General features: G+C 33.6%; 1 protein-coding gene across 1 annotated transcript; it reads right to left on the bottom strand.

The window, feature by feature from the left end:
• Nucleotides 1-4,607: 4,607 nt before the first annotated feature.
• Nucleotides 4,608-10,716, bottom strand: LOC117124963 (organic cation transporter protein-like). The gene is made up of 8 exons (XM_033271304.1): nucleotides 10,641-10,716; nucleotides 9,813-9,981; nucleotides 9,127-9,259; nucleotides 8,626-8,717; nucleotides 7,884-8,092; nucleotides 7,161-7,269; nucleotides 5,800-6,009; nucleotides 4,608-5,157 (listed from the first exon to the last, which is right to left on the bottom strand). Exons 1-8 carry the CDS (start codon nucleotides 10,699-10,701, stop codon nucleotides 5,049-5,051), a joined length of 1,092 nt encoding a protein of 363 aa, XP_033127195.1. The 5' UTR covers nucleotides 10,702-10,716; the 3' UTR covers nucleotides 4,608-5,048.
• Nucleotides 10,717-10,733: the final 17 nt, after the last annotated feature.

Here is a 10,733-nt window from a genome sequence, read left to right as displayed (position 1 = left end):
ACTATACTTCCTGATGTAGGTTTCAATTCAAACAAGATGCAGAGAATTCCAATCAGAAATACACAAAACTTCATACAATCAGCTATCGCTAAGTTCAGCAAGTAAGCATAGTAGGAGTTTCGAAAACGTTTATTCAACGCGATGACAAGAACAATAACAAAGTTCAACATCATACAAAACATAGAAAGTACCGTAACGAACATCATCGAGACGACTTCTACAATTTCCATCTCGTAAAATAGCTAGTATCACCAAACCTTTTATTAAAGCCTAATTTACCTCACTGAACGACAGATGACGAGTTCAGAAGCGTGCAATAATATATCCGGCCGTGTTAGTCCGCAAAATCACTGAAACGACAGATTTTTTTTTCTAGTCATTTCATGGCTGAACATTCGGAAAATAGTGTAAAATACTAGGGATGTGGTTGCATACTGTACAACTATAAATGGCGGACTACTACTTCAACCATACAAGCAACAGCAGCAGCTACAACAACGACGACAATAATAATAATAATATGGCCTATAGTAATAATAACAATAATTATTATTATTATTTATATTTTTATCAATAATATTAATAACATAACAATATCAACAATAATAACATTAAGAATAAAATAATATATACAGTATAATGAAAAATATTTATTATTTTGAGGTTATTTATTCAATCTTCAATATGCATAAAATGAGAGGCCATAGCAGCAACAAGATGAAATGCGTGGATTTACAAAGGTAAAATATCAAAAAGGCAGTAAAATGACAATAAAAATACAAAAATTGACGTACAAAATTAAAGGCATAGGCCTAAGCAAAATGCGGCCCGCCCGATGTCCGACATGGATTTTTTTGCAGCCCGTGACAATGAATTAAAAACCTTATATTTGCGGTCCGCCAAGATAAATTGGCTAAAAAACACCTTTTTTACGGGCCCGACCCCGATCATATATAAAAAATAATATTAAAACTGAGAATAAGTGGTGTAAAAGCAGTGCTTGGATGTTTTTGGAAGCTCACTGGAAACATCAAAGTTTCACCTTGCCCTCCGACCAATTTTTATGCCCGCCCCTAATTTAAGGAATAAGAGAAATCGTAAAAAGCAAAACAAACACAAAAATGCGAGAAAACCGTTAAAGCAGCATTGCAAATAATAAGGTAATAAAAAATAACACTAATAATAACACTAATAATATTAATAATAATAATAATAATAATAATAATAATAATAATAATAATAATAATAATAATAATAATAATAATAATAATAATAATAATAATCACAAATAGTTTAATGAAAACAATGTGGTGGCTAAACGAACATTCCATGTAAATATTTTTTTTTTTATTTGTTTATTCCCCGACAAAATTTACTCGTTTCCCCCGACGGGGGCTATGCTTCCCCAACGGGGTGGCTATAGCCCCCCAGCCCCTCTGGCGCCACCCCTGCTACCTTGTTTGACGATCGGCCGACAAATACCTCTCTCCTCTTTTTCATAGAATTGCGTTAAAGAGATGCGATGATGCGATGAGATGCGATGTCAATGTATGTGTAACTATTAGTGGCGTACTTAGGAGTCTTGAAATGGGAGAGGCTAGTGTGATACGCCAATGTGAAGTGGGAAGGGGATCGATGAATACGTGAGGGGGTGCTAGGTCACAAAATAATGTTTGAGGTGATTTTTAACTACTTGAGCCTTGGTGTTTTTTTCTTGAGAGCTATTATTTGGGGTGGGAGAAGAAGCATGCGCACCCCTAAATGCGTCTTACGGGTAACTATTGGCCTATAGGCCTATGTAACATAATAACATGAAATCTTACATCTTGTACAACAGAGGTTTTATACTGGCTGCGATCATACTCCCATCCGTATTCACATTTTTGTATATTTGGATCGGAGAGTTCACAACGTTTAGTGTCGACGTTGAATTCAGAATACGTTATATCGCACCTTCTGCAGTTATTCTCTCGGAGGTTTGTGTCCTCATTATCTTCAGGAATAGTTGCATTATACTTTAACTCTTTGCAAGTATCTTCGTCGATATCCACCCCTACCCACTGACTGCAATCCTGTCGTTCAAGCTGGGGCGATGAACACCAATGGTTTGTTTCAGGAGCTAAAAACACCTGTCCAACTTGGTTAAAAGCGCAAGTAATGGCCATGAAACATACAAGGAAATACACTCGTTTTTGATATGGTCCAAATGCACCAAGGTATGTGAGAATCTCATCAAACTTCATTTTCAGTTTTGTAAATCTATCGGAGTGCCTAGTAACAAGGTCGAACTGTGTAAAATAACTACTGATGATACTATCTGTATAACACTTGACCCTCTACAGTTTACGGATAAGATCACCCTACATCCAATGACCGGTGATAATGCATGCGGCGTTGGGATGTATTAATATCGCCCAATTAACAAACATTGTTATCAAAACAGATTGATAAATCTCTTTAACTTCCCTCACTGTAATCTAAACTTTTGATTATGGATTTAATTTAAATATCATTTGGAATAGGTCTATGTATCTTGTACTCACAAAACTTCAAGATAGATAAAATACGAGGTAGAGCAATATTACAGGTTTCAATCGTCTGGATCGATACATACTCAGTATCCGTTTGCATGAAAATGGTATATCCTAATACCGAAATATATATTATTGTTCACTATATCTCAGCCAATGTTGCTTACCCACCCGAATCACTTGCAATTTTTTCGCTAGTATTTGGGGACGTACTGAGTATTTTAAAAATGGACAAATAGGGCAATTATTACACTGTCTCTTATACACATCTAGATGTGTATAAGAGACAGGTATATGATATTGAAGGAAGTTAGCCGTTAACACTGCTGAATAAATATAATATAAATCATCAAAGGTACATATACAGTGTTAAATAAGGACATGATGGAACATCGTAGGCTACCCTGTAGCTCTTTAACAAATAAAGTCCTATAAAACTCATTGTGTAATATAATGCCTCCGACGGGATTCGAACCTGCGACCTCTCGCTGACAAGGCGACCGTCATAGCCACTAGACCTGTTCAACCATGAAGCCTTCGTGGTCTAGTGGTTATGACGCTTATACGTACATTGTAATAATGTTATGTTGTTTCCCATTACAAGTATGATCTCACTTGCACTCTACCGGTTTTACAATGTCGACTGTTAATTATTCTCTGAATATAGGACTAAATTTAAAAATCTCAGAAAACATCTCCAGTTAACAAAATAAGATTCGGTGCGGCGAAGCAGTGGTTAAATTAAAGTTAAAATTTATATACGCTTCGAACGTGATGATGCCATTCATTCTGTTATTGAAATGGAATGCTGCATTTCTGAAGTTCATTGTTGGCTTGCAAGTTAATGCTTTCACTTAATGCTAAAAAAAACCCACAAAACATGTTCATTTATCCTAAGCATAAGCTTCATATCCTCACTACATATGATCCTACCACTGGCAACTATAATCTCACCATCCTCCAGAGTCTGTAACCTTAGCGTAGTACAGTATTTGATTTGATTTGATTTGATTTTATTTCGACCTCATGTAAATGGTATCATACATCAACAACATCTCTAAATCAGTTTTATTCGCTATCCGTATTCTCAGACAGATCAGACATTTTCTTGATAAAGCAGCCACAGAGAAACTTGTTCATGCTCTGATTACTTCTAAACTCCTAGTCGGTTTGCTTTGTGCCCTTCTATCAAAGATTACGAATGCAACTTAACTCTGCTGCTCGACTTGTGACTAGTATTCCCAAATTTGAACACAGTCCCACTAGAAACTGCACTGGCTTTCAATCAATGAGCGAATTAAGTCCAAAGTGCTCCTTTTCATATTTAGGTCATTGCACCATTTTACTCCTTATTACATCTCTAAACTCATCACAATCCGTTCAGCTAAATGTAAAGGGGCATTAAGGACAAGTGCACTACATCTACAACCCTTCATGTGCCTACTTGCTATTTGAAGACTTATGGAGAGAGATCCTTTTCAGTTGTTGTACCCAAGCTCTGGAATTCTCTATCAAAACCAATTCAAGAGTCTACTAATTTGATGATCTTGAAGAGCCGTCTTTAATCTTATTATTTTGACAATCTCTAATTTTCATCCACTCTTTTGATTTGTTTTTCTTTTCATTTTCCTTTATTTGTGTTGTTTTTATTTTCTACCACTTTCTTTTCCGTTTCAACCATTTATTTTTTTTTTGTCCTGGAAAAGACATATAGACTATTTTATATACGTTATAAGTGCACAACCATTGACCATATAAGTAAATAAGAATCAAGACATAATCTTACAGTTTATTTATTCACATTTTAAAAATCTCAGTCAATAGCAATATATTGCTGCAAATTTTAAACAAATTTAAACAACATATTAATTATATTACATTGTATTACATTAGTGCATTATGATTTAAGGTATTTCTTGAGGGTTTGTATGGCGAGTACGGTATCCAGTAACAAAATCATTGAACTTTCGGTAGACCATATGTAATAATGCTTTTTGGGGTAAAACCACTGTTTGGTTGTGTATTGATTCAACTAACCTGTGGTTTTACCTCAAATAGTCAACCAGTGGTTTTTACCTCAAAAACCATAATTTTTACAGATGGTGCACAGAGAGTTTAATGATTTTGGTACAGTGTGATTATTAGTAAATTATCAACATCTCTGTCACGAAAATTGAAGTACCAATATAGCAATTGGCCTATTTGTTTATTTTCTGTTCCGAAAATAACAATAACAACACGTTATCATTAGGTATGGCGGTCAGGCGTAACAATGGTTATTCAAAGTATGTAAAACCATGAAATAAATTGATTACAACAATGGTAAAACATTGTCCAATATAACAGAATTACAAAATATGGTACACAATATCATGATAAAGGGAATTCTCATACGGCACAGTGTTTGATTACGTTAAAAAAAAAGTAGAAATTTTGTTTACATATTATATCACATAGACTTACTTTATGTACAATTTTTTTTTTTTTTTTTTTTTTTTTTTTATTGGAACTGCTACTCTATAACTGTAACGCTTTATTCGTGAAACTACTTTCCATTTCTGTTTGACAACTGAAATTCTCTTTTTCTACATCAGATTTGTCTTTCATTTTATGGATTGTTTTTTTCCTGCAAAATAAAAAATAAACGACATATATTTTAGTATAGATTTTTTTGTTTTGGAAACTACTTTACTTGATACAAACTGTTGCCGCTTTGATACAAACAATTTCCATATGCGAGCAAGTGATGATAAAGATTAAACACAAAATCAAAATTAATTAAATAATTTAAAAGCATATAAAATAAAAAAAGAAGATTTTTTATTAGATTGGAGTGAGCTGTCTCAGTGTTAGATACTAAACTTTTTTTTGTAGAAAGTGTAGGCCTACTGCGTTTTTTTACGTTCATTGATCTGATTGTATACAAGACCAGGCCGGACGATGGAAATCTCAATTCAACATTCTAGCTGAAACACAAGGCAGTCATGAAATTTAACCGGAGACCAGTGATATAGAAGTAAGAACCTTTTTCAGCGCTCTGGTCGTAGCTACTATAAGTTAACCAACTGATGTAATATTTCTAAGACGATAAAGTACAGCACGTACACAAAATAGCTAGTTTAACACTCTTCGAGACATCTTAATAGTTTCGTTATAAGTTAATATTATTATAATGGTACAAGAATGTTGAAAAATCAACAATATTCTTGTACAAAGTATTAAAAAGGAAAATTAAAATACTAAGACTATAATTGTAGTGTATACATACTTTCCAAAATTTTCTCCATCTTCTATGGTCTCCGGTAGGTTTTTGTTGAGGGTTTCGGGAAGTAGTAATGCCAGGAATCCGGCAGATATTGACATTATGCTGAATATTGTCTGTGGTAAAGGCGGCCAAATCTTGCCAAGCTCAAGGATAATGGGTGCAATTATGCCTCCAACACGAGCCGTCATGGAGGATATACCCATACCAACACTCCTGTACATTGAATAAACGCAAACTTTTATTATATAACAATTGATGATATTGAAGATAACATTAAAGATGATGATGATGTAACTGTGATGGTTACTTTTGTTGTTGTTATTGTAATATGTGTTTGCAGGACCATATTGTAAAACAGCGGTAAGATCTCGCCTGTATATGTTATCCTGCCTAAAGATGTTTTAAATAAAAAAAATAAATAAATAAATGATGATGATGACGATGATGATAATTATGTTAAATGTTAGGATGATGATGCTAATGATGATGATGATGAAGTTGAAGAAGCCAGATGAAGATAATGATGATGATGATGAGGATGATAATATTGAAATTAAAATTATGACAATGGTAATAATTATGTTGATGGTTGATAGTGAATGATGATGATAGTAGTTATGATACTAATATGGATAATGACGATAGCATTGTCATGATCATGATAAAAATAATAGGAAAAACAGGACTGTTATAGACGAATACGACCATTGCCAGTGATGGTCGTAGATGATGCTAATGATGATGATGATGAAGTTGAAGAAGCCAGATGAAGATAATGATGATGATGATGAGGATGATAATATTGAAATTGAAATTATGACAATGGTAATAATTATGCTGATGGTTGATAGTGAATGATGATGATAGTAGTTATGATACTAATATGGATAATGACGATAGCATTGTCATGATCATGATAAAAATAATAGGAAAAACAGGACTGTTATAGACGAATACGACCATTGCCAGTGATGGTCGTAGATGATGCTAATGATGATGATGATGAAGTTGAAGAAGCCAGATGAAGATAATGATGATGATGATGAGGATGATAATATTGAAATTTAAATTATGACAATGGTAATAATTATGCTGATGGTTGATTGTGAATGATGATGATAGTAGTTATGATACTAATATGGATAATGACGATAGCATTGTCATGATTATGATAAAAATAATAGGAAAAAGCAGGACTGTTATAGACGAATACGACCATTGCCAGTAACAACTACAAAAATAAATCACTACGTATAGCTAAGCAGGTCTGGAATGTGGTTATATCTCACAATCTTATAAAAAATAATTTAAGTTAATTATCATAACATTGAGATTAACATTAAACAAAAACCTGAATAACGCACCGTACTGGAGTTGGATAAAGTTCTGCAGAAAACACATAGATAATGCCAAACGAGCCAGCAATGCCAAATTTACCGATCAACGCCACAAACGTCCTACCCCAACCAAGAGCTGTAGTGATTAAAAAAATGTAAAGAATAAGTGTGTAAGTTAGTAAATTTAGTTGACAATTGAAGGGACACTTTTAAGTTAACACCCAACGTTTGAGCTCTGAATTTTTTTTATTATATCCCAAACATTAGTCCACAGCCCCTTTTGATTATCTGTGGCAGGACCATCATGAGTCCTTTACTCGTCATGTAACTGCTCCGGAGGCGTTTAATCATAATAATAATTATGATTATGTTTGTTGTTTAAAGTGAGAAGGCCCTGCTTTAGAAAGGGAGGGTGGTTTATGTCAGAACATGCCTACTGCCCTCTTGGTACCGGATGCAACCTGCATTGTGTCACAAGTAAATTTGTTTTTAACTCTTTACTTTGACAGTTTGTCTGCTAAGATTTTTCCAGTTCTGGGCGTTTGTTGGTTTTAAGTTTCTCTATGTTACCTGCGCTAAGGTAAATGATTTTTTCAATAATTACATTTTCGTTTTGTTTTAACGAAGGCATATAATACAGAATTAAAATCGTCAATTACTGCCAGTTACATGTTTGTTGTAAATTTTTGTGTGATTTTGGCGAGCATGGTGACTGATATAAATATATTCTAATAATGAATTAAAACTTACGGATCCAAACTGTTGCAAAACAGGCAATGCCACCCATTACCATAAATAGACAAAGTACAGGGCGGCGACCGAACTTATCTATTGCAGGTATAGCTACTATGAATGCAGGTATTTCAACAACACCAGAAAGAATAAATGCAAGGTAATCTCTACCCCCAAGACTAGCTGTGCTCAACGAGAGTCCATAATACACAAGACTATTCACCATCCTATGAATAAGCAAAAAGGTTTTTTTTATATCAAAATATCATATAACATAATATTATAGTAATTAAAAAAAAACAAAAAAACATTTAGACCCTATACTTTTGTTTCAATAGAGCTTCTTTTTTTTTTTTAAACAACAGAAATGTTCCACGTGTATCCAGGATGCCTGTGAGGCTGTCAGAATGTTGTGTCGGATATTGTGTATTGCATTATGGCAGGTTATACGACATATACTTATAAACAAATAAAATATTATATGGCTTTGTCTTATTATTATATTATTATATAGTACATTAATATTAAATTAATAATTATTATTATGATTGTAGTAACGTGCGGCACAGTACAGAGGTGCTATAGGACAGTGAATATAGTACAGTATAGCATTGTAAGGACTCAATTTAGTTTAGATGACATACAGTATTATAGGCTGTAAGCCTGTGTGACTTAAATCTCAGCTATAAGGACAGACGCGTACTTCACTGCAAATCTACTATTTCTCTGAGTTCCACAAATTAGATTCATTATTAATTACCAGTTATAAAGTATATTTATTGTTTTCTTCCTCAAATTCGGAGTTTTGAATAGGTCCGCCACGGTGTATGTGGTCCCCTTGCTTGGGTCTACCTGGAAATGCAAAGGATAGTTTATAGCTGCATAGGCCTGTTATTTTTATTATTTTGGTTTGTCTTCATGTATGTCATGTGTTTGAAATAGTGTATAATTTAGTATTCATGACTGCTTGATCGATAATTTATTGATTGCTGGATCGATCAATTGTTGATTGTTTATCTGTCGATCAACCATTCACTCAATCGATTACTACGTTTCATCTCTCTTTAAATATATCCGTCACTGAACACTAAACATCGTATGTGTATTATGTAGGTTTATTGTACTTTGATTGATTGATTGATTGATTGATTGATTGATTGATTGAATGACTGCTGATTAGTTGATAAATTTTGATTGCTTTCTTGGAACTGTGGGTATTGATAGAATGCTCAATTACAGTCAAATAAGTTCAAAACATTACCATCATTTCTTCTTCAAACAATTTTTCTGGAAGAGTTTCCGCCTTATTGACCCTGGCGCATTCCTTGATAAGGTCTTCTGCTTCATCAAATTTTTTCTGTGACATCAACCATCGGACAGACTCGGGAACAATACTGAACATTTGATTAGGAAAAACATTTTAATGTATAAATATATTTCCACCATTAAAGATTGTAAATACCTATTGCATTGATGATCCATTAGTTTGATTAATCAATACTGTAATAGGCCTATTAACACAACATAACAATAATAACAGTATTTTTAACAATACTGACAATAATAAGAATCATAAAATAACAAAACATAGTGAATATAATAAATTAAAATATAGACCTGCTATATTTTATACTTATAATTATGACAAAAAAGTATTAACCGTTGAAATGTTGGTATAGTTAAACAATAATTTTAATATTAGTAAATACAAAGCAAACACAACATGTATAAAAAATACTAAACGATTAAAATATATTAAACATAATAAAAAAATAATACGATGTTATTAGTTAATGTATAATTTTCGATAATATTAATATTTTTATATTAATAACAGAATAATGGTTATTATTGATTATTTGTAAAAAGGCGAACAATGGGTCTAATATCACTTAATAGTTATAGGCATATCTTTTTTACAGCAATAGCAACTACAATAGTACCTACGGGATTATAAAGAAGAAAAACATATTTGGTAGTGTTATTGCAAGTTGTAAATATCTCCAGTCTCTGATGAGATATGCAAGAAGACCGTAAATGATGAGACCAGCTGACGTGTAGAAATTTATCACCATTCCCACAAACGTGCGCTTTGAAGGCCCTACAAGCTCAGTTGCTGCAGAAATAGAACAAAAAAACCAATAATGATTAGATATTAGACAATATCGAAGGTTATTCAATACACACGTGGTGGTTAAGAACAATTATATGAAAATATGTTCGCATAAATACGTATATGCAAAACTTTTCCATTCATTAAGTAGGTTTTAGCCGTGATTAAGCATCATTGGTACCCAAACATATATACACTTTTAAGAAACTAACGTAAAAGTGGCTTGCTACAGGAAACATTAGGGAGATTTCGCAACATTACGAAAACGATAGCGAATACGAATATGTCATCATTTTCGTCATTCGTGCCTAAAACATTGTTGACGTTGTACGAGCGGACTATGATCCTTGATTCATGCAAAAGGCATGAATAGCCTACGTTGTGACAAAATAGGCTATTGAAGGGGAAGGGTTGTCTACATATTATGAGGAAACCATACTCATTATCGTTTTCATAAGCTTGCGAAAACTCCATAATGTTAAGCCGGGAACACCCTGTGCCAAGGCGACGCGACGTGCAGATGCGCAACAATCTTTAGTAACGACGATCCTTTCAGTCGACAAACAGCAGACGATGTCGCGCGCTCACAGAGAGCCGAAATAGAGCGAAGTGCGTTTTTTCTCGGCCTTACATGCATCAGACTCACGAAGTTCCAAACTTACCGATAGTGAATGCTGCAAGATAGGTTCCAATGTTAGTAAAACCAACAATGAACCTGAACATAGTAAACCACCAGTACCCGGGTGAAAACGCTA

This window comes from Anneissia japonica, unplaced genomic scaffold (assembly GCF_011630105.1).
Source record: "Anneissia japonica isolate Jap-2015-1 unplaced genomic scaffold, ASM1163010v1 scaffold14006_len10801_cov128, whole genome shotgun sequence".
NCBI classification, from domain to species: domain Eukaryota; kingdom Metazoa; phylum Echinodermata; class Crinoidea; order Comatulida; family Comatulidae; genus Anneissia; species Anneissia japonica.
Note: the sequence above shows the minus strand (reverse complement) of the source record. Positions and strands in the feature narration are given on the sequence as shown.